This window comes from Talpa europaea, assembly GCF_964194135.1.
Source record: "Talpa europaea genome assembly, chromosome: 4".
NCBI classification, from domain to species: domain Eukaryota; kingdom Metazoa; phylum Chordata; class Mammalia; order Eulipotyphla; family Talpidae; genus Talpa; species Talpa europaea.
The window spans coordinates 47928860-47954634 of NC_140070.1; the positions used below are offsets into that span (position 1 = coordinate 47928860).

At 35.9% G+C, this 25775-nt stretch overlaps 1 protein-coding gene across 1 annotated transcript in view; it reads right to left on the bottom strand.

Annotated features, from left to right (window-relative positions):
- Positions 1–25775, bottom strand: part of STAG1 (STAG1 cohesin complex component) — a gene marked incomplete at both ends in the record, with an annotated part of 263904 nt that overhangs the window by 75057 nt on the left and 163072 nt on the right. Inside the window, 5 exons of the mRNA XM_084232404.1 lie at positions 1350–1467; positions 6379–6493; positions 11645–11752; positions 17976–18055; positions 18871–18969. Coding sequence (XP_084088530.1) covers positions 1350–1467; positions 6379–6493; positions 11645–11752; positions 17976–18055; positions 18871–18969 — 520 coding nt within the window. The remainder of the gene's footprint in view (positions 1–1349; positions 1468–6378; positions 6494–11644; positions 11753–17975; positions 18056–18870; positions 18970–25775) is intronic.

The following is a 25775-nucleotide window of genomic DNA, read 5'->3' on the forward strand; positions in this document are numbered from 1 at the left end:
ACAGTTGTGACTGTGACCTAGTGAGCAGAGGATCTTAGAGTAGTCTTCTTACCAAGGTTTTACACACACCCCCCCCCGATACACACATACCCCTAAATATAGTAAATAAAAAGAAGTGGCACTAAATATACTACAATAAGCTTCATGAAGAAAGATGGTCTGGGAAAAATTTGGGGAAGATTTGTGTTAAAGATTAAAAATTAGATTATGAGGCAAATATTTTTTTTTTTTATTTACATGTAACTTCAATTTACATGTAACAGAAGGCCTGTTTGTGTTTTCACTAACATTCAGTATTTGATGATTAAAGTAAAAAATACCTTAATTTAATGTTAGTTATTTCGAAATATTTTAACTTTATAAGAGGCATAGTGGGCCAGGGTTTTGGAATGTATGTGGGTATAACACATACCTGCTATTTATCTCACTGAGTTTTGTCAAAGCATAAGTAGATAATTATCAACTAATATCCCTGTTTGGAAAGAACATGGTCATCCTCTTGGTGACCTGTTTGGGTAGTCTGCTTTAGGACATGGTTGGTTCTGCTCTTATATGCTAGAAAACTGAACCACACAGAAGAGGGAGATAGAACCTATAGTATGCTATCACATCACAACAACAATATAAGGTATACAAGAAAAGTAATCTCTATGTTAAAAAGGGAGGTTAAGGATAAAAGATAAGTACAGTTATAACAAGACAGTTAAAAACAGGAATTTATTTCTTTTGCTTCTGAAGTCCAGTTTTAGAGCACTAGCCACTAAATAATATCAAGGTATTATCTGCTTCTAGAACTATTATATGAAAGAAATTAAACAGCAACTCATGTTATTATACAACATGTAATAAGATACACACTCTGAAATAATATAGCAATTACTTCTCCCTATTTCTTGAATGACTATGTAAATGACTTTATTTTTGATTTCCTGATGTTATATTTAAGATAATAAAACAAAAGAGGGGATGATGCAGTCTGATTAAATCCTTTTGTGTTAAAACCTTTATTAAGTTCACATATATCAAAACATTTCTGCATTTTTTTTACATTAAGTATTTGTTTTTTACTTTAAGATCTTTATGATTGAAATCAGCATAAAGAAAACTTTTTGAATATTATAAAACACATAGGATTTTAAAAAACTTGGGTGAGATGTCAGCAGTCAATCTAGAAAGATGTTATAAATTGTTGAGAAATCTTTATTAATTGCAGGAAACAAACTGTACTCTTAGCAAAATGATACACAGCATGCTTCCATATATTCATTTTTAAGAAGTGAACTATACAGAACAGTATTATTAATGGAAACCAAAAATAATATGGAAATCAACTTATCAAAATACTATACCTTCCTCTCCTTGAACAGGTTCTTCTAATAGCAACTCTGTCATACATTCCCAGTCTTTCAACAGTTCTTGAGAACTTTCCCACAAACTGTCCACCAAGTAGGCTGCATGTTCATGTAACTAAAAATAACAAATCAACTGTGACTGAAGGATATTTAATGAAGAAACAACTAATGTATTTGGAGTCAAACCTTTTTTTTTTTTTCATAATTAGAATGGCCCAATCACACTTTTTCTAAGAGCTGCTGAGAAAACAATATTTGTATTCTACTGTCAACAATGGGGAAAGCAATGTATACAATCAATCTTCTTTTAAAAAACAAAACAAAACAGTAGTAAGGTTAAAGATTTCCTAGTCCAAAGACATCATATATAGATAAAGTAACTGAGTAAACTAGTTAACAGAATTACTGATTATACATTGGATCTAGGTCACTTTTCACTATTACTAATTTGTCTCCTTATAACTTTTTTCTTTTAAAGGACATTAATTACCTTTCTCAGAATCCCATTTGAAACTCTGGTACCAGCCTTACTTTATATCATCTCTGCTATTTTTGATTAGGTCAGAATTTAAATTATTCCATCTTTCCTCTTTTCTACTATCAATCTCCATTTGACTCAATGCATTCCTCACCCCCTTCCCATTTTTAGTCTAGCAATTTTATTTGAAACTCATATTCCCACAGTAAACAAACACAGTTATGTGTCTCATCTTGGCATATTTAGTAGCTGGATCAGTTGCTGGCACAATTCAAGGCTTTTCGTGTAATTCCAGGAGCAATGGCACTTTAGATAATGATTTTTCTATGCACTGAAGCAAGATGCATTAAAATTTGGCTTGGGCCTTTAATCACTGTTGTCCCAGAATATATGTGTGTGCTAGCTAATATTCTCATGTAGGTGTTAACTTGTCTAATTGATCATTTTCTCATCTTTCTGACTAATGGGTAACTTAGTAGAATGTATCCTGTTAACAACAATAGACAGTTGTTTTGATATATGCCAGAAGAACTTGATGTGTCGGTCCACTTTATGGTTAAGAGTTCCTAACTGACCAATATTAGCAACAATAATTACTATGACATGGTCAATCAGAAATTGATTTGATATAAAGTTTATAATACAACCTTTTTGTTTGTGGCATCTGTGATGGCTACATAAGTTGCTAGTGTCAAAACTGTATAAGAATACCAGTTAAGTCCATGAGAAAAAAAAAAAAACAACAACAAAAAACCACTATCATAGCCAGTAAGAGTAACAGATTGCAATCACCTTTCAGATACTTTATACCAAAGACCTTCTATTGTAGTGAAAGATAGTTGTAAGAAGGAATGTCCTGAGGCATTCTCAATGGTTATAAAATTTAAAAGAATCTAAATTCCTCAAAATAAAACAAAAATGAATCAAAAAAATTTTTGCATCATACCATTATAAAAACAGTATGAAAACCAGGTATCTGCAAGCACTGTTGGTGTTTTTCAGGAATTAGGTGAACAAAAAGGCAATTCATTAATGGAAAAAGAGTCACTAGAAAGAAAAATGATAATTAAAATTATATTAAGGTTGATTTATAAATTATAAAATTATATTTATATCTAGGTCACTTTTATCCTGTTTTTATGTATAATTTATTTTATACGGTTTCTTCTAAGTTTATGCATATAAGAGTTAAGGCAAACTAATCTTATTAAGAGTTAAGGCAAACTAATCTTATTTTCTTGGTGACTTTAATTATCAATATGATTTTTTAGGTGCATTTTGATTCATCTTTAATTGGCTTCATAGCTACTCATAATATTTTATCTCAAGGTCTTTTTTTTTCTGTCTATTAAACTCTGTTAAATAGTTAAATATTTTAAAGGAGTTCACTGTATAATGGAAACTTACAGTGATTCCTCTTAGGAAAAAATCATTTACAATACAAATAATCATCCCTAGTTATTAAGACTAAAATTTCTAATTACTCCTATAATGGGTTTTAGTTTCTGCTGAAATAGTCAGTCACTATCAAATCTTGAAGACCATATAAAAACAAGGAAAAAAAGTAGCAGGAATGAGCATTTTGCAGAGACTTCTAGGTTGCACTAATAATGTCTGTTAATTTCCTGTCTTAAATGACTGTCATAATAGCCTCATCATTTCATATGCCTAGAAGAAGAATAACTACACTTCTAGATTATCCAGAAATGTTCTGGGTTATGCTGATTGCTGTGGAATAACTATTAATAGCATCTTGTTCCTCTGTAAAGCATCAGTTTGTACATTAAATTCTATGATCAAAAAAAAAAAATAAATTCTATGATCACAATACTGATAAGAGAAATACGAACTCATCACATTGAGGTACTATGTATCCTCTAAAATATACAAAATATGTTGTTACTTGAAACCAATGACTGCTATAAAGGTTGTGATGGCTGAAAAAATGTCACTTGAAAAGAAAATTTTCGATTATTGACAGTTTACAAAATGACTTCTTAACCTCCATTATTTCACCTATAATTTGGAGACCACACTATTGAGAATGTAAACCTCTCTCATTTCAAAATTTTAGACTTCGATAAGTAAAATGTTAATTATAGATATATAATTAAAATGTTAATTAATTTTTCATTTTTAAATTTTATTTTTATATCCCCCTTACAATTGCAACCCCCTTATTTTGACCCCAATCTCTCCTCCCTCTCCCCACATAGTGTGTCTCTGGTTCATAGTTGTTTGTTGATTTTGATTTTTTCTTTCTTATAGTTATCCCTTTTCCTGGTCCCTTTATTTAGGTTTTCTAGATTCCTGCTATGAGTGAGACCATCTGGTATTTTTCTTTTTCTTTCTGGCTTATTTCGCTGAGCATGATCCCTTCCAGCTCCATCCATGTTGCTGCAAACTGCATGTGTTTATCTTTTTTGATTGCTGAGTAATATTCCATTGTGTATATTAAAATGTTAATTTAACATGCCAATATGACAAAGAAAGAAAGATCATAATCAACTTAGTTAATCCTAGTTAAGTGTCTGGTAACTTACTGATAAACAAGATTCATTCTATTTTGATTTCCAAAGTCTCTTTCAATTCAGTTTATTATTAAAATACTATTAATTATCATTTGTTAGAGCAGAACAGAGAGGAATTCAAAGCAGGACACAATCATAAACCCACCATAAGAAAATAGCTTTAATAAGTATTTGGCTCTGGGTAAATACATGTATATGAGGATAAGAGAGAACTTAACAAATGTTTCTTATGAAACACAGGAAACTAGAAAGACTACTATATATGATGAATGAATCAGCCAGAAACCCTTAAATAGGACTTCTAGTTGCTTTTGCAGCTGACAGGAATGCTACAGATGAGAACCCAGCAAACATAGGAATAAAGTAATAACCATCTGAAAATAGAACGAATTACAAATTACTGCTTTAAATAACAGTTGTAAATGAGTAAAAGGTTCATGTGAGCTTTCAAATATCTAAGACATTTTCATTTAATTAATAATCAAGTTCAATTAGTTTAGATCATCATATTCCCTAAACTTTGGAGTAAATAGTTTAAAAAGTATTGCCCTGTTTTATCCCTAATACTTTTTGAAACTATTTTAATATTAAAATGAAACTTCTACATGGGATATGATTGTTACATACTAACTTCAATACTATTAAATTTAAATTTAAGGGGCTAGGAGTATTACCTGAAATGGTCTACCACAAGTATGATTTAGTAAGTACTGTTTCATCTTAAACATTCCCAAGTATAATGTATTCTGCTCCACATTTGCTTGGTTAAGAAAGTAACATTTTAAAACCTTACTATGCAAAGTGTTGTGCCCTGGACCAGAGCTTAACCATCACCTAGGAGCTTATTAGAAATGCAGCATCTCAGGCCTCAAACCAGAGCAAGTGAATCAAAACTGGCATTTGAGAAGGATTCCCACATAATTTGTATGCACACTTGAAACACTCTTTTTAAATACATTCTTTACTCAAATGCAGCCCTCCAGCTGGCTTTGTTTCTGACTTTATTCCTTTTTTATTCATTCTCAATTCACTTAAAAAATATTGGAAACCCCTCTACCACTTTTTTGCCCTGCTTTGTCCTAACTCAACTCATTCTACTGACTCAGTTATTTGCCTCTGATTTTAATTTTCACATAGGATACCTGATTGTTTTGTCTCTCTGTTCCTGATCCTATATAGTTTCTTTGGCACTTTCAAATTCAAGCAAGTCAAAGATTTTTTTTAAGTTCTCCCTCTTTCCTGGACATTCCAACACAAACAAAAATACTTTTTCCCAAAAAAACAAAAAAACAACTGAAAAGTCTTTGATTTCTTGATTTTCTTCATTTTCTTATAACAAATGTTTGCACTCACTTCCAAGTCAACTAAGTTTACTCATTCAAGGGCTCTTTTACCATTCCTGCAATAGTATACCAGAAGCAGAAAATACAATTTTAATATCAAGGAGCATTTTCATGGTCAAAATCAAAGTTCACTTAGGCAAACAGATTATTATAATGTATTATGAATGTTAATTACAAAATTGTTTAAGTGACTGCTGACTATACCACATGAAAATACAGCTATGAGCTTGCACAACTATTCATTAAAACACTTAAATTCTTATTTTTCTTTTTAATAATTTTCAAACAAGATAGCACTAATGGTTTTAACAGCTTGACAAATTTGAAAAACTATTTAAATAATTTCAAGGCTCTATGCAGGCAAAAAAGGGGGAAAGCAACAGTAAAAAAAAAAAAAAGCACGCAGAACTACAATACTAGATAAATTTAAAAGTTGCATGACTATATTCAGTGTTGATCTACACGGCATATATATTCCTACAAAAAAAAAAGGGTAAATAAAATAAAATAAAAGGTAGAGTCCTGATTTCATAACCAGGTAATCAATGGAGGCAACTCTAAAAAACACACTTGTTTTCACTTGATTAATCAATTAATATCAATTAAGTACAAGAGATAACAATTTTACTTAATATATAATCTAATCCAAAACAAAGGTTGTATTAAAAATTTACCTCACTTTCAAGAAAGAAAAGAACCAGCATCCTAATAAGGTTCCCATTGGGACTGTTCCTTCCCCTCCTCTTTGCTAATGCTTCTTCTGCTTGTGGGTCATGTCTGCTAAACAGCCTGGAAATAACAATAAAGCAAAGCATTACAAATTTACAAAGATACGAATTTTAGTCTTTTCTTCATTGTGTAAATTATTTCAGGGTTAAAAAAATAACATGAAGTTACTGATTTATTTCAATATAAGTGTACATGTTTTCATAGGTTAAAAAATGGCGAACAATTTCATATAGTCCAACCATATATAAAATGTAACGCAAAGCCTTTTACTGATAAATGATTAAGGTTCAAATATGCATAGAAAATAAAAACTGCTGTTATACTGTATTACAGATTAGAATATGAAATTTTAAACAGAGTTCTAATCTCTTAAAAGTTAATTTCATAGTCAAATAATACTAGCATTTTACTAAATGTTCTATGAATAATTATAAAAGTTCACACTTTTCAATCATGATTACTTCTTGTATTCTTTTCTGCTTATTACTTAGAAAGAGCACTCACTAACTCATGACATAAACATTAGATTAATAAAAATACCAATCAGTGACAAAACTTCTAAAATATGACAAAGAAATAACTAGAAAATTTTAATTTGTATTATTTAATTTGCTTACTAACATTCTAACAAAACTTAAGTGACTGCTAAAGGTTGCCTTATATTTAGGAATTGCTCTAGGTAAAAGGGCTATTAAAAATGAACAGAGAAAAATACCAGTTCTCATTGATCTCTCCCTCTAGTGGATGGAGATAAATAGTAAATAAAGATATACAATCTCAGGTGTTATAAAGGAAAAACAAGGGGATATATACAGTGTGCTAGTTTACACAAATGTGCTAGTTGCATATGAAACTCACAGTAGGACTTTCAGAGGAAATACTAACTCAATAAAAGAAGTATTTTTTGTGACAAAAATAAGTCAATATCAAAGCAGAAAATGAATACAGAGTATCCTGGACAGATAGGGAAAGCATACAGGATGTAAAGGAGACTAGACTATGATCTTGAACTTAAATCTGCACAGCCATCAAACTATTTAAGAGACAGTCTCATTTACTTGGATGGCTTTCAGTGGGAGGAATAAATGGAAACATGAAAGTTCTTTACAACTGAAATACATAAATGTGGTTAACTGCATTAACTGTATATAAATATAGGGTACTGAGGAATTTGCTAAAATTTTCTAAAATTAAAATGCAGAATATTTATTGACATTAAAATATTCATTTCAGAAAACAATCATCTTTGGATGCTTGGTTAGGCTTGTGCATAGTTTATCAGCTAGACCGCAATAGATCACGTGTGTATGCACATAAGTGCATTAAAAAGCATCTAATCATGAAATTTCTGGGACCACTCTATAGCTTTTTTGTTGTAATGTTAAAAGATCACATTCTTATATGTTGGGATAATGCTCAAAGAGATCATTAAGAATCCAAGTCCTCAAATTGTGAATATCATCAGGGCAGAGGCATAAAACAAGCTTCTGGAGTAAAGTTTTTGTTTGCATAGTTTCAGTTGCATAGTTCGGAAGTAATAAAGTCTAAAAACCAAAGTTATTTGAAAAATATGCAAAAAAAATAAAGACTACCTAGAGTAGTCCTGGAAAAGGAAGGGAAGTTAACATTACCAGTGCACACTAGATATAGAACAGACAACATCTCAAGAAATACAGAAATAGTACTATACTATTAGGCACAGATGTCAATGTTGTTGGCCAATTCAATATTTAAAAAGCCATGACTAAAATCTTGACTTTTTGCTTATTCTCATTATGAACACACATTAAAAAAAATATTTTTCACCTAGAAACACCTTTTCCCATTTTGAGAAGGACCACTGAATAAGTAGTAAGTTGTTTTCAGTATTAAGATGGAGATGTTGGACTGAGGGTCAGACTTATTTGTTAACAAAGTTAATCATCCATGCACAATAGTTGCCTAGTGCATTATCTATATCTTTGCTTAACATAATCACATAACAGATTTTGGGATTCACTTGCCAATGATCAAAAACACTGTAAAATCTATGAACAAAAAGCCAAAGTAACCTCCAGTCCCCAGAATGTTTTAAGTATGCATTAATCTTCAAATAAATTGTAGACAATATATAATAAACCACAATCTATCTTACAAGTGTATTTAATTATATCCACAAACTCATAACCTCCATGCTTAAAAAAAAAATGAGGTTTTGCTTTGTAATTAAATTGCAACTGTATATATAATTTTTACTTTATTTTATTTTTTAAAGATACATCATCAGTGTAAAAAAATATAACAGTACAAAACACAACAAAGCAAAAACAATTATAAATCAGAGACACACTGTAGGGGAAGAGGAGGGAGGGGGATCAGATGGAGAGAGGGAGGGAGAAGCACAGGGGACTGAGGTGATGGTGCACTGGTGCACTGGTGAAGGAAACTCTATGGGAATTACACCTGAGGGGGTGGTGGGGGAACCAAATGTTTAAAAATGAACAATGATGTAAAAAATTGAAAAAAAATTGGACAAAAAGGAAATAAAAAGGAAAAAAAATAAAGTCAAGCCAGAAAGGGGGAGGGGGGGAGAAAGAAAAAGGAAAAAAAAATTGAAGGTTATGCTTTGATTGTCAACATGGTAATACTGAACTAAGCCAGTGCCTTCATAGAGATTGAATGTTGTTGTTTCTGCTGTTTTCTGATATTTATGGCAAAGCTTTCCAGAAATCTAAATTCAAGTAAAAATTTGGTAGTCTGTCATTTGGTTGATAGAAGGAAATTTTGTGGAACCTCAGTAGAGCTCCTGAGACACTCCACAAGATTTCCCCCTTTCCTCCTGGGAAAGGCATTAGATGAATTTATCCTATTTGGCTTACGTAGTAGAGTAAAACTAGAAGGGAAGCATTGTCACTTGGGAAAACAGGTAACACTCTGACATGTTCAGAAAAGTTCACAATTGGTTTTCTAAAACGTGTATACAATCTCTCAATACCTGACATGTATGTAAATTGTCAATGGTGATTGTTGCCCTGCAATATTGTATAGTACAGAAATTGTTTCTGGACAAAATAGGGAGTAAAGGCCTTAACAGATTCCTATTGCTAGAACTGTTGAGAGTAAAAATTTCCTACAAAGAACTGAATAGACCTAGAAATACACCTGATTTTTACCTTTTTCTTTGACATAATACTGGTAATTTTTTTTTCCCCCTTGTGTTCTGAATCCACAAAGGTTTCTTGTTTTGAGTGACCAGGATCTGCAGCAATGTTGTTTTGTTTTCCTCCAGCAAAGAAAGCTAACTTGTGGTCACATTTTCTCTCCCCTTAATACCAACACAGCATGAAAATAGTGGTAGTAATTTTCTTACTACTTATCTCAGAGTATATTTCTGCATAACTTCCATAAGGATTTTGTCTGCCTAAATTAAAACAACTGGACATGAGTTTCACTGTGTGGCTTTGAGTGGAATCTTCCAGGAAGTTGAAAGAGAGCTGGACCAAGAAGAGGCGAACCTGTTGCTTTATTTGTAGGCTCCAGAGACTGCCAAGGGAGGTGGGGAAGCTGCCTCCATGGGCAGGACTGGGCAACCCGGAAAAAGAAAAAGCCCTGGTACCCTCTAGAACAGGAAGCCCAGGTGGAGTGTGATGAGACCACCTTTTTCTTGAAGCCTACAAGGGCTGGATGTCAAGAGTTCGCTCTGATCCTTTACGGAGTATTCCAACAAAAGCCAGCTAAAATTGCTGTTTAGTTATTCTGCCCTGTGATTTTAGGCAAAAATAGGTAATGTGGTTTAAAAGTAGATTTGGGTTGCAAACTTTTGCTATGCTGTTGAAACAATTTGGGGTCGAGGTTGAGAGAACCTGTTTTTGCATAAATTGAATCAATTTTAATATTTCTCTTGTGATTTGATATCTTTGCTGTTTTGTTTTGGCTAATTCCTCCAGGTATTTTGTTTGTTTGTTTTTGGCTTGGACTGATAAACTATTTCCCAGGAAAGGAGGACTTTTGCTTTCCACAATGGACAATACCTGGAGAGACTGGTTTGCTCTCCAAAGGGAACACTGAGAAAAATTTTCATCTGAGACTGTACCCCAGCATCCATACATTTGATCTTCAATACCATGGAAATGGCATAAAGTGAAGCTAATTCCATACAGGCTTTGTGGATGCCACCCCCATTCCATTAAGACACCGGGAACTACAAATCCCAGGATCCCCAAAGGGAAGTGGCAAGGACCTAAGGGCAGAGTTAAGCAGCCATTTTCTCTGTTTGTAAATAAAAACCAGCCATGTTAGTAGGGTCGGGCACACTTGGCTTGTGCTCTTGGCCAGGCAGGTTTGGTCTCGGTGGGTCATTTGGGATTCCAGATTGGCGGAATGGGTAGGACACATTTAAGAATTTATCTCCCTCTTTTCTCCATGAGTTGTACATTTCCTCATTCCCCTTCCCTTGTAAATAAACCTTTTGTTAGCCTTTAAAAAATATAAAAATAAAATAAAGATTTATTTATATATGCATATAAGAACTGCGGTTTAAGCCAGAGGTGCAGGGGCTGAGAGGATTCACCAGAGATAGAGTGGGAAGCAGGACAGGCAGATCTACTGAAATACACTGCTGACAGGAGCAGCAGGTGAGACAGAAAAGGTCTGCTGTGCTGTGTGTTAGCTCCCTGGCCAGGGACTGAACTCATGCTGCAGTGGCTGGTGACAGCTTGACAGTGCTGAGACTTAAGCCCTTGTGCCACCAGAGAAGTTCCTGTATATACACACTTTCCAGAACCACTATATATTACTAATTCAAATAACCCTCGCACCAATGGAAAGAATGCAAAAGAAAGATGAAAAGCTGTGAAGTATCTTGAGAGTGAATAGAAATTACAAATACTAAGATGTTTAAGCTTAGAACTCAGAATTTACAAGGGGAAAAAAACATTAAATGAAAGTATCAATTACCTTGGATGTTTTTATATCTTCATGTACTTTACCAATCCCCACTCATACCCCAGAACCATGTTTCTAGATTTCAAGGAAAGGAATACATAACCAGGGACATCATTAGTAGGGCTGTGGTTCATGATGTGCACATACGCTGTGCATATATTACTGCCCCCAGACTTTGAAATGGTCATTTCTAGCACTGTTTGCAGTCACTATTACTCACTTTTACTAACTCTAAGGCAACAAAATAAAAACAAAAATGGAACCTATTTTGAAAGATAATTAACTCACTTTTTGTGAAGGAACTCTCCAGCTGCTACAGCAACAGGGCGATGTGCGGAGTACACTAAGTGGTAAACATTTTCACAATCTTCATTGGAAAGAGCTTCCTCACTTCCACTGAAAAAAAGTCAAGAAAATAACTGAGTCTAAACAAATGTTTACTTTCAACTATACTTTTATTGAGATTTTGTAAAGCTCATTAAAAAAGTTAAAGGGATATTGTTTTCATTTTTATCTCTACTTTGAAACTAGTATTTCTCTTTATAAAATATGCTATTTATTATATTAAAATAAGAAAATAGAGATAAAATAAGTAAATAAGAGAAATGTCCACAATTCTTCCCACACATACCCACAGATGATTATTTATATCTTGGAATATATATTTGCCCAATTAGTGCAAGTTCTTTATGCATAAGATTTCCATTGATATTTTCTTAGACTGTATCTGTTCCTGTTTCATTGTTAAATTTTTGTTATGCTATGTAACTGTTCTTTCCAGAACAGTTACTTTAAATTATACTTTATCACCACATTATATTAATCTTCTTTCTATATAATGATTTCAGTAGTTACAACTATTCCTTTACTAACACAAATTTCCCTTTTCCATAAATGTATTCTTAAAAGTTTAAGTCAGTTTGCCTGAAAGTACTTTTTTTCCCCAAAAGAGGGATATCCATTTCCTGACTTAATACACTTAAAAGTGTCTGATATGATAATATATTAACAACTGGATTAAATATGGAATTTATGGGTTTAATGAGTTTTTAAAAAGCTGTAGGGGTACAAATTCATTCCCTAAAATTCAATCCTGGTGATGCCTCAGAAATTAGGAGCCGGCAGAGGATCTGTCAAATAAAATCAGAGCGACCTTTGCAGAAAAAGAGAGTTGTACCAAATATAAGGGAGAAACTGCAGTTCTGAATGAAAAAGTGCTAGATACCAAGGATGGGAAATAGGTTAAAAGCATTTTACAAACTACTTCCCTCCCCTACCCCACTCCCCCATGTTAACAAAGGCCATTCTAATTCTACTGTGAAGTAAAAGCAGTAGCCAGTGTCATATGAGTAACAACATGGTTGTGGTTAGAACCAATAGGCATCAGGAAATTAACATTTCCTGATAATCTATATAATAGATAATCATCTAGCTGGCTAGCTTATAAATTACTCTCCCTAATATGTTCCCTTCCATATCCTGGGAGTTATAAGGAGGCAGTAAGACTGGAAGGGAGGGGAGGGTTAAAAATTATAAGCAGAGATTTTGTATCCTGAAGTAGAAGTGTCTTTTCCCATGCCCAATTCATATCCCTAAGTATAAGAACGGGCACAAAGGTAAGGCCTGTTTTAACTCCTTCACCCAATTATGTTATCAGCTTAGTTAGCTTTGCCTTCAGCAGAAAGTTAAACTGATAAAAAAAAATTTTTTTAACAAGACACCTCAAGAATCCAAGTTGATAAGAAAATGAAATAATTTTTATCAAAAGGAGAACTAACAGATAGGAAAAATAAAAACCCGAAGGAAATAAAACAGAATGTTACATGGCTATAGTATTTTTATGACTTCATAAAAACTGTTATTTCTTTTAATACAGGTGCCTTTTAATACCTGTTGTTCTGGCAAATTTTGGTAGAGATCCAACAAGCCAAGAAAAATAAAGTCAGATCATTTCGTGCAAATGCTGTAAGACACTGGAAAGCTGGTTCTGTGATCTGTACCTCATACCAAAATAACATATAAATAGAAATAAGGGAACTGAGCCATATAATGAGTAAAGTGGATTTCCTTCAAGAGAAAGATGTCAGAGTGTTATGGTACTCTAAAACCTCCCCAAGTCAAACTGCACTAACTTTCTGAGAACCACTAAAAAAATTCATATACATCCCTTACAACTGTGAGGAAGTTTAGGAAGTGGTACCTGGTGTAGGGATTAAAAAGGTCTAAGTGTGAAAGGCTGACTGCTGGAGTAACTCATGGTAGTAGGTTAATGAGAGGGTACATGGAGAATGAGTCAAACTTCCTCCATCATCCGTAAATGGTCCATGCTTCCTGGAGGCCAGATAGGGACTACTTAAGGAGCGCCAGCTGAGGTTTTAAAAGACTTTGCCCAACAAGACTACCTATAGACCTAGTAAGCAATTTCAACAGAAGAAACCTAAAAGCCAGAGATTGAATAACTAAGTGAATAGTGAGGAAGCACTGTCTACTCTGGAGAATTTTTTTCTTTTAATGATTTATTTATTTATCTATCTATCTATTTATTTATTTATTTTTGGAGGATGTCAGACAAATCTAATTATTTTTATTGTCTTTTCTTCTTTTTTTTTAATAAATTTTATTTTTATATTCCCCATACAATTGCAACCCCCCCCCCCATTCTGATCCCAATCCCTCCCCTCCCGCCCCCCACCCCACCAAAAGTTTCTCTGTTTCATAGTTTTTTGTTGATTCTGATTTTCACTTTCTTATAGTTATTCATTTTCCTGGTCCCTTATTTAAGTTTTCTAGATTCCTGCTATGAGTGAGACCATTCGGTATTTTTCTTTTTCTTTTTGGCTTATTTCGCTGAGCATGATCCCTTCCAGCGCCATCCATGTTGCTGCAAATTGCATGTGTTTATCTTTTTTGAGTGCTGAGTAATATTCCATGGTGTATATTGACCACATCTTCTTGATCCAGTCATCTATTTTTGGGCATTTGGGTTGTTTCCAAAGCTTAGCTATTGTAAACAGTGCTGCTATAAACATAGGGGTGCAGGTGTTCTTCGGAATTGATGTTTCTGTGTCCTTTGGGTAAATACCTAGGAGTGGAATTGCTGGATCATATGGAAGCTCTATGTTTAGTAGGTCCAGATTTATTTATTTATTTATACAAGTACTGGGTATAGTCAGAAGTGAGAGAGGATGAGAGAATTCACTAGAGCCAGAACGGGGAACAGAACAGACAGACCAATGAAAAACACTGCTGAGGGGAGCAGCGGGTGCAGCAGGAGAGGTCTTTTGCGACATGTGGGAGCCTTGCCTGCAGCTGGGGATCGAACTAGTGCTGCAGAGGCTTCGGGCAGCTTCACAGTCCAGCGCTCAACCGCTGCGCCACCAGGGGAGGCCCTACTCTGAAGAATTATAGTCAAATTTCTACAGTCAGGGAAGCTCTCTGAGGAATCCACAAAAGGATCAATATTTGACATGGGTGGAGCATCATACAATTCCTTTTAAATCAGACATGTTCTGCCCGTATTTATTCCAATGCAATGCGGAAGAGAACCTCAAAAATACTTCTCAAAAAAGACAAATCATTTTTTAAATCTTGATGAAAGTGAATATTTTTGCCAAGCAAAGTTTTAGATGAACGCACTGTTAAGTAAACTAGCAGGAAAAGATAACCTTGGAGGAGTCTATGAGATTACTGTTCTGGAAATGAGGGAAGAAGAAATATCGCAGGAAAGTTTACTCTTCTTTAAGGTTAAGTATTAAAATAAATAAAGAGGCAAAAAACAAAAAAGTATACCCTTAACAATATAAATCTTTAGGTAGGTGGAATGTCAGTGTACATATTTTATTCAGGGGAAAGATACTGATAGGCTTGTGAAAATTATAAGGAAATGTAACTAGGAGAACTAATATTTTTAAATAGATTTAAAAAGGAAAAAAAATCTCCTCAAAAATGCCAAGAATGGTATGTCAAACAAAATGAGCACTCTTAGATGTACAAAAAATGAACACATAGATACCAAACAACAACCTTTAAAGAAATACAAGTCAACTACGGTAGTAGGAGAGCGTAACACATTTCTTGTAAAGAGTGAACAAGAAATTAGCAAAGATATAATTTGAATGATACAGTATATAAATTCAAAGTAATGATTATACATATAAATTAAAAAACACAATATAGACAAATTATTCTTAAAAATATTTAGAAAATTAACCAATCATTCAGAACACATTCATATAATACAATAAAACAGAAAGGACTGTTTACAAAAAAATCTGATATATGGCATAAACAAAAACATACTATTGAATAACCGATGATTAAACTGAAAATCATAAAGGCAATCAAAATATTTATTGTTAATGTCTATGAAAATACATGCACACGTTTTTAGAGACCAGTAGTAAAGGTATATTACTTTAAATATGATTATTAGAAAATAAATGAATGAGCCAAAAGAAGCCAGCTCTTTGAAAAGAGTAACAAGATGGACAAACCTGTAACACAGCTGATCAAGAAAAAAATACAAATAAAATAGAGAATTGAAAAGAGGAATAAAAGAATTAAGAGTTCTATGAAGTCATAAAAATAGCATGAAACAATCATGAACTACAAAATAATACATTTGAAAATGGTCATAATATTAATATACTTTTTAGAAGAAAGTAAAACTGACTTTTTTTTTTTTAAGGCATGTTTTATTTATTTATTTATTTGTTTGCTTGTTTTGTTTTATACATGCACTGGGTACAGTCAGGAGCGCGGGAGGGTGAGAGAATTCACCAGAGTCAGAGCGGGGAGCAGAGCAGGCAGAAGGACCGAATACACTGCTGAGGGGAGCAGCGGGCGGCAGGAGAGGTCTGCGCGCCATGTGGGACCCTCCTCCGGTGGCCGGGGAGCAGCTGGGGATCGAACCGGTGCTGCAGAGGCTGCGGGCAGCTTTGCAACCCAGCGCTCAACCGCTGCGCCACCGGGGAGGCCCAAAACTGACATGTTTTTAATAAAACAATTCTCTTAAAATTTCAAGGAAGAATTAATTTCTCTTATAAAACTGTTTTCCAGACAGAAAAAGGGCAAGGAATGAATGAAGGTATTTCACAAAGAGAATATTACCTTTATTTTGAAGTTGGATAAAGGACAAGGAAAAATTATCACATTTACAGAACACCAATGTAAAAGTCTTATGATAGTAAAAATAATACTGTATTTAAGCAAAATACAGTAGGAATATGTTGAAACAAGATTTATTCTAGAAATGCAAGGGTGGCTTATTTACCATTAGACAAATCTACTAGTCTGATTCGGATTCATCAATGGATGAAAGAAAATTGGAAAATCCCAGAAAACTCCTAATATAAAGGAACTTCCATTATAGATAAAAAAACCTATCATAGAAACAAAGAACTTTAGAAGACTTCCTACAAGAAGACAAAAAACCCTTCTACCAACGACATTTTGACAAGAGAATGAAACAAAAGTTACAAGGGTAGGAAAAGAGAAGAAAAAACAAAGTGTTGGGAGAGGATATGCTAATCCACACAGTAATTGGCAGAATCAGCAAATCATCAAAAACGCCTAAGAATTCTAATAGGTTGCACACAGAAAACCAGCATAAAAATTAAAGGTTTCTCTATCTTAGTATGACCAAGTAGAAAATTACATTAAATACCAATCAGGTAACAGTAAAAAAATAAAGTGCTAACCTAATAAATAAGGTATAACAGCACAATAAACACTGTTTAAAGACTTAATGAAATGTGAATAACTATACCATTTCCAGGCATAAATGATAAATAATTGTAAAAAATGCCAGTCTCTTAAGTTTATAAGTCAATGCAGTTCTAATATTTAAAATCTGAATCAAAAGTTTTGAGGAATTCGACACATACACTTGAAAAGGGGGATTTTTAAAATGAATTTTAAAAAGAAAGGAAAAGCAGAAGGAACCACCAAGAAAGAGGAGGCTATATTTATAACATATAACATATACTATGTTACAAAGTTACAATAATGAAGAGCATGATACTAAAGCAGTTGTATTCTGAATAAAAACAATAGACCCCAGCAGATATTTGGCAGTGATAGATGTATCAAAGAGTAGGAAGAAGAGTATTTGCAATTATTTTGCTACCATGTACATTCGTTAACATAGATTTTTCCTAGTTTTTAGTCAGAGTTCTGGAGATAAAACTACTTTAAAATCTCTACGATTATGAATGATACAGTTTAAGACCCTATTTCCTTTCTCTTAGTTCAATATTATTCCAAATGAGACTAGAAAAATCTATCGCTTTTGAATCTATCGCATTCTTCCTTTTGAAGCCTTCTTTCTGCTTTGTTTTTTCCCAATAGGAAGGCATATTATCATCACTGATAATTTCTTCTGGTCTGCATAAAACAACTTTTACATGAAGCAAACAGGTTTAACAGTCAAAATGAGAACAAAAACCAAAATGAGAACAGAAAATTAAAAAAAAAATTAAAAAAAAATTTTGTTTTAAACCTAACATTAAAATGTAAAAGAAGAAAGTTGTAAGACTACACATTAAGGTTATATAAGTGAAGTACATCAATAATGTTGGGAAAAAGAAAATTAAAACAAAACAGTAACAAATATACTTACTGAAGTATCAGAGTGACCAATCGAATAGCCTCCACAGCAACATCATATTCTTTATCAAGTGTCATTGATACAATGCGATCCTGAAAAAAGTTGTAAATCAAACCAATCAAGAGCAGAAAATAAGTTGGTACATACCGAATATAACGTCTTTGGGAGGGTGCATTAAAGACTTTCATTTCAAAATGGAAAGCTTTTCTAAAATTCTTGAAACCACATTATCATATCCTACTCCACAAAGAAGATTGTTAGTATAAATATTTATAATCTAAATTTTTTCTCATCAACTGGTATTCCCTATATGGTGATAAACTAACTTGCAAAATTAATATAATTATTAAAAGCTGTAAATAAAGAAAATCATGTTTTTTAAAGCCAAGGAGTCTTCTGTCAAAGACAAAAATATGAAAGAACCTAGTACATCTTTTGTAAAGCAGAGATTCATTCATTTTATATAAGGTTTACTTAAAGAATATGTAGGAGTGTGAACTAAATATTTGTTATGGTAATGCAGTAACTAAAATAGCTACAAGTAGCCTTTTTTTTTTTAATAGAGGCATGTTTTTATTTATTTATATATTTATTTGTTTTGTTTGTTTTTGTTTAGTACAGTCAGAAGCGCGGGAGGGTGAGAGAATTCACCAGAGCCAGAGCGGGGAGCAGAGCAGGCAGAAGGACCGAAGTACACTGCTGAGGGGAGCAGCGGGCGGCAGGAGAGGTCTGCGTGCCATGCGGGACCCTCCTCTGGTGGCCGGGGAGCAGCTGGGGATCGAACGGGCGCCGCAGAGGCCCCGGGCAGCTTCACAACCCAGCGCTCAACCGCTGCGCCACCGGGGAGGCCCACAAGTAGCCTTTTTAAAGTGAAAAATAAAATAAGCCACATATTCTTAATGCTTACCTTGAAACGGTTAGTGAATAGCTCCAATTTGGGGAATAATTCTCTGTTGGTATATAGACTCTGTAGAGCTTTCAAACACTTCAGCCTGACTTCTCCTTGCTTTAGAAATACAAATAAAAACACAACAGAAGCAGTCAATTCCATGCTACAAAGGTTGAAAAGATTTTTCAAGTCTGTATTAAGACTGTCAAGTCTGTAGAAAGTAATTTTCCTAAATCATTTAATTCACTTCTATTTATTGCCACTGTAATGTAACATAGGGTGAAAATGAGCAATTGTATAGTCTGTGTTTACTAATAATCAATTAAAAATGCACTGAAAACCCCTTAGTGACTTGAGAGTAAGGTATACCTTTTCAAACAGCATCAATTCTGATTCAACATGGATTATTTCCTACACTCTACTGTGGTATTTCGAGAGAATCTTTAAGCTATGATTAGTGAAGGATATGCTAATTTGTCCTTCATGTAACTGCTGAACAATCTTGTAGAAAAACCTAATTTCATATTAAAGGGTCAATGTTTATTCATTGAACAAGTATGTACTGGGTGACTTACATTTCGGAAAGAGAAATTTAGAAAACAGATGTAATAGAGGCAAAACACTGGAGTGAAATGGCCTAGTGCTGCTGTTTACTAGTAGAATATCTGTAGTAAAGACATTAACTTGGAGAAGATGTGGTATTCAAAGTGCATTCAAGATCACATAGAAATTCAGCCAACTCTCTAAGGATTCAAAGGAGAGTTAAGTTTCTAATGTCCAAAAATAGATGACTGCATCAAGAAGATGTGGTATATATAGATGGAATATTATTCAGCAATTAAAAAAGATAAACTCATGCCATTTGCAGCAACTTGGATGGAGCTGGAAGCTGGAGCTGCTCAGTGAAATAAGCCAGAAGGAAAAAGAAAAATATTGGATGGCTTCACTTACAGGATGAATATAGGGGAACCAAAGGAGGGATCAGGAAAAATATAATAAACAAAATAGGCAACTATAAATCAGAGACATTTTACAGGGGAGCGGGAAGGAGAGGGATCAAAACGGGAGGGAGAAGCACAAGGGACTATGGTGATGGTGCACAGGTGAATTGCTGGTGGGAAAATTATGGGGACTACACCTGAGAGGAGAAAGCACATATTGTACAAAATAACAATGGTGTAAAATATAAACAAATGAATAAATAAAAGTTTCTATGTTCACAAAGAAGCAATCTGCTCTGACAATGGGATCGAAGTTCTGGAATCAGACAAAACTAGATTTTATTTCTAATTCTGTAACTTATTAGCTACATGAGAAATGGCAGATACATTAATTATTTGGACGCTTAGTTTTCTAGTTTGTAAAATGATACCAACTTCCTATGATTCTTTTAAGGATTAAAAGTAGGGGTAGGCCTGTAAAAGTTTTAACAAGCCTCGGGGAATATTTTCCTGAATTGCTGCATTTGCAGTTTTTTTTTTTTTAAGTTTATTTATTTATTTATACAAGCATTGGGTATAGTCAGAAGCATGGGAGAGTGAGAGAATTCACCAGAGCCAGAGCAAAGAACAGAACGGGCAGACTGACGAAGTACACTGCTATGGGGAGCAGTGGGCATGGCAGGAGAGATCTGTGTGCCATGTGGGACCCTCGCCGATGGCCGGGGATCAACCCGGCATTGCAGAGGCCACAGGCAGCTTCACAACCCAGCGCTCAACTGCTGCGCCACTGGGGAGGCCCCGTTCGCAGATTTCTATGATGTATATCTAACAGAATTTTTCAAGCTACCAATGAGATGTCATTGAATTCATCTTAGCAAAGCAAGCTGATTCATGGCAGCTCTAGCACACTACTTAATGAAATATTTGTTGGAAGTCTCTAGCACATATGAGGAACCTGAAGTACTTGTAACAGATGCTGCACCACCCAGATCCCTTATCCTAATACAGGAAGTTGATTTTCTCACTTCCTCCTGTGTTGACTGTTAATGGCTCATGTGTGCACCTTTCTCTAGAGAACTGATTGTGGTTGACAGGAACCATCTGCAGAGATTCCTGGGAAGCTATGCTCCACCTTGTTTCTCTGCTCCATACTATTTCTGAGAAGAACTGAGACTAGGAGAACTTGGGGAACAGGAAAGGCTGAGACATGGGACAGTGATTTTAAACAATATAGGAACAGAAGAACAAAACAGCTCCCAAGAAAATAGAAGTGTTTTACTGAAATGTTGCTGAGCTAACCACCACCTAGAGTAAGATCTGTTTACAGGATAATTAGGGAACAGAAAAACAACCACCACAAAATTTCCCGACCACCTAATGCCTAATCAGTAGTCCAGAACACTGGACAACAGCAAGTCTGATAGTATATAGTCATAGACAGGGCTGGAGTAAATGCACATCTTCCCTTAGAACTCCTCCTGCTGTCAGGAGTTCTTTCCTGTTGCTTCAATAAATACACACTGGGTGCTCTCATATTTGGTGTGGCAGCTGTTATTCTTCAACAGGTGTACACACCAGGGCCCACGAGCATCCACTCTCCTAACATTTCCTTTCTCTAGGTTGAGGTCCATAGCCAGTATGGAATGACAGGTATCTAACCACCTTGACTCAGGGCAGAAAAATCTCTGAAGTACAACTTATCCTTCGAAGCAACATGCAGAACTATGCTGAAACAAGACTTCTGAAACCACAGTTCTATGGTGTATTTTCTATTTTATCTTATTTTCCTTATAGGCTTCTCCCGAGAGCATAACCTCAGTGTATCACTAGCATAGGAATCCGACTCATGCTTGGCTTCTAGAAAATGTGACCTAAAAATGTTGGCATCACAAATAGCCTTAGGAAGCGAGCTTCAATGATGGGATGTATTCTGTGGTTGAATCATTTGAAGGATGGGTTACTATGAAGAAGACGTAATTACTGGGGCCCTGTATTGATGTTCTGTTATAGGATAGCATTTGTTTGTAAAAAGGATATAAACTTAGCTGATACAACATGCCTAGTTAGCTTTGAGGGAGCAGGGTGAATATTAATTATAAGGAATATGGAACTGGTTGGTTATTGCTAAGAGTCACGAGGTGCTAAAGATAGAAACTGACAGGTTAAGTAACCAGGCTAAGTGTAAAGCTGCATCTCCTACAGATAAAGATTTGATCATATTGAAGACGAAGTCCAGGACTCAATTTTAAGGGTGACAGATTTTTTAAGAGACTTTGTATCCCCTACAGTTGCTTATGCCCAAATCAGGTTTATATAAGAAAAAAGTGCAATCTCTTATGCCAAAATCAGTGCCATGTAAGACAGAAGTGCAAATCTAAAGGATATGTGGGTGGATGCAGCTGAGAATCTTAGGTCTGAAACTAAGGTTCATGTTCCCTTGTTAGGAGATAGCACATTCCCCCATGGCTTGGCCCCATGCCAGACTCTATAGAAACCTCAAGTGAAGCAAGTGCCCTAAGGACAACGTTAGTAGTCCTAAGGATCTAACAACTTCCCCTTGTGGCTAACAGCCCCATGATTAAATCTTGACACAGTGCAAACAGGGAAGTACTGGATCAGTTAAGGGAAGAAAAAGATTGTTACAAATACTGATGGGTCAACTAGCAAGAACCAAGAGCCTATACCAGGGAGTGATTTCTGAGGATACAAGACAGAGGTGTCAAATGACAATAATTCCAGATTCCTATAAAAGTGGAATTATAACAGTGGCTTTGGGTGGTCTAGGAGAGGGTACAATTACCCAGGGAAGGGGAATCCACAGGTTTTTGTGGATGGGGCCCTTTGGGGACAACTTCAGATGCTGTTGACAGTGGTTCCAATCACCGAGGACACAAAATCCATTAACATTTTGGCTGTGTATGACACTGAACACCATCAGTGCCTCACAAGGGTAAGTACCACAAAAAGGACAAATTCAAGGCATAGCAGGCATAGCCTGCTATTGATGGAATGAGTATTGATGGAATGAGTAATAACAATTTGAACATAAATCCAATCAAATTCTACAGCATGGCAGAGTAGGTGTAATTCCTAGGAGCTACTTGGGTGGGAAGCCAAAGACATGTTCCAGAAATGATCAAAGAAAAGCTGTAGGCTCTGGAAGCACCAACTTATAATCAAAAGGAGATCCAACTATTAGTCAGTTTCTCTGGGTATCTGAACAACATGGGTGCTTTCTTGGGCCCTTTAATTGAAATGACATAAGAAACAGTCTATTTTAAATGAAGTCCTTTGCAGCACAGGTCTTGGAAGTTATTCAATAAACATGGGCCCAGGCACAACTTTTAGAACCTCTGAACTTTGAAACCTTCTTGCCTGAGGGAACTGCAGATTTCTGCAACTCCTCCTGTTTCTCCGCTATCCCACTTCCCTCATCCCACTAGTTGGGAGGAAACTCCAGGAAATTGCCACTGGAGTACACCAGTCCCTTAAGATTCTGTAACTGCAATTTTCCAGAAGCTGCCACCCAGTATAACCCTTCTGAGTATTTCCTTGCTTGCTAGTGAGCACTAGTGGAGCTAGAGTGCCACGTGTGATCTGCAACCTGAACTGCCCATCCTTATTTGAGCGATTACAAACCCTAACAACAAAAATGGAAAGGCTCAATGGAGTTAGATTCATAAAGTGAAAAGATACATCTAAGATCATGTTCAGCCAAAATCCCAAGGGAGCAGTAGGCAACAAACAGTTTACCAGAAAGGCCCAAACAACCTGTAAGGGTACACTTAGGCCCTTCATGGGACTATCTGAGGCCTAAAATTCATGCTTGACTGATTCAGTGACAACTCTGTAAAACCACAGGCATGTGATGTCTGCTGGATCAAGCGACCATCTGGTTAGTGAATGGAGACTGGATGCAGCCATTCTACCCAATGGGGTATGTTCCACGCTGTGGTGAAGGCTATGCAATCTATCTCTGCTGCACCTTCCCCTGCAGTGACCTTTAGGGCTAACCGGCCCTAGGTCCGGCTGGGCAACAAGCGCGCAGGGGAAGAACAGCAAAACCCTACATACCTGCTGCACCTCCCACCACAGTGATCTTTAGGAATGGCTTTCGCCAAGGTCCCTAGATCTGGCTGGGCAACCAGCACGCGGTGGGAGAACAGCCTGAAGCAGAGGAAGTGCAGCAAGTTCCCTGAAAAGGCAGAAGCTTATCAAAAGACAATGACCACCAAGGAGCACTACAAGAATGCTAAAAATCTTATCCCTCTTCCTAGAATTACAAACTTTAATCCCTTATTTGTCTTTCTAAACTTCCTTCTTTTTTCTATAATGGTCATTGCTTGTTATGTAGATCACCTCCCTGATAGTGATAGACTGAGCCCATGAGCAAGCTAATTTCCTTGATATTCATTCCTGTGCTTTTGGAAAACATATATATACTGGTCACAAATTTAGAGAAAATTACACTCAGATTTTCACTCTTGAAGTGTGTCTGTTTGTCATTTCTTTCGCCGACGCCCTGACCACCCTGCACGCTTCTCTCAACCCTGAGGTGGCCTCATCGTCTACTGCTGTGCTGGTCTGCGGCAGGTGGCGCCCGAACGTGGGGCCCCGACATTTCATTTCATTTCATTGTGTCTTCCACCCAAAGAAGAGGTGAGTAACGAAGAGATCGTGTTGGGTAAGCTATCTTCCTTCTTGTGTGTGAGTGTGAATGTGATTCCCTTAAAATACCCTCTTTTAAACAGTCAGGGATAGGATCCTCACTGGAGCGTCCGGAGCTCGCTGATAAAGGATGATCAGTTTGAAATAGTGAGAAGTTTTAGAATTCTAAGAGTGAATGCTCGTGGTGCTGTGTGTGTGTGAGAGTGTATGATTACGGCTCCACGACCTCGTGTCTACGGAGTCTGAGTGGGCTGCACCCGCGATTCCCATGGAGGAACGTCATATGGCATAACGGTCATCTGCTCTTCGGAGTAGCCTGGTCCGGGACTTATACGGACAGACCTTAGCTAAGACGCCTCCGCAAGTTCCCGCGAGGGACACGGGCCGGACAGCACAGTTGAAAGAAATCTTTGCTTGAGTGAACAAAAGCACCACGAGACCAAAAACAAAAATCTTTTTCTATCTATATTAAAAAATATTATTGAAACACGAGGTATTAAAGAAAATAAGAAAGCTCTACTGCAACTTTATAAATTTATATTACGGGTATGCCCGTGGTTTCCAGAAGAAGGTAGTTTGTCACTGGAAACTTGGAAGAAAGTAGGAAAAGAAGTGAAAGAGTTTTATGCCCTTCATGGACCATCTCAGGTTCCGAGACAGGTTTTATCCTTGTGGGTACAAATTAGAGATTTGTTGATTGATGCCACTGAGGCAGAATTGTGGGAAGGCCAACAGAATGAAGTTCAGGATAATCCTAAAAACAATAATGATCTAAACACGTCATTATTCACTCAAGCCTCTGCTCCCGTATCAAAGGAATCCCTTTCCCAGTCAGAGAATGAGTTTAATGATCATGAATATACTGAAATGCTAGATAAATTAACTTTCAAAAATGATAAACCCTCCCGCCCACCCGCTAACCTTTTTCCAGTTGTTACCAAACCTAAAATTGCATTACATAATAATCCTAAGCATATCAAAGCCCATCAAGGGCCCTTAGGTGGCATTTTAGGATCAGCAAGAAAGGCCAGTAAGGAGATTTTTCATTTACTTTTCCCGTTGCCGGACCTCCGGCTTTGTCTCGCGCTGATTAAGGCCCTGCATGGGAGGCCATCCCCATAAAAACTCTTAAAAAAAAATTACAGTTAGGGGCCTCCCCGGTGGCGCAGCGGTTGAGCGCTGGGTTGCGAAGCTGCCCGCGGCCTCTGCGGCGCCGGTTCGATCCCCGGCTGCTCCCCTGCCACCGGAGGAGGGTCCCACATGGTGCGCAGACCTCTCCTGCCGCCCGCTGCTCCCCTCAGCAGTGTGCTTCGG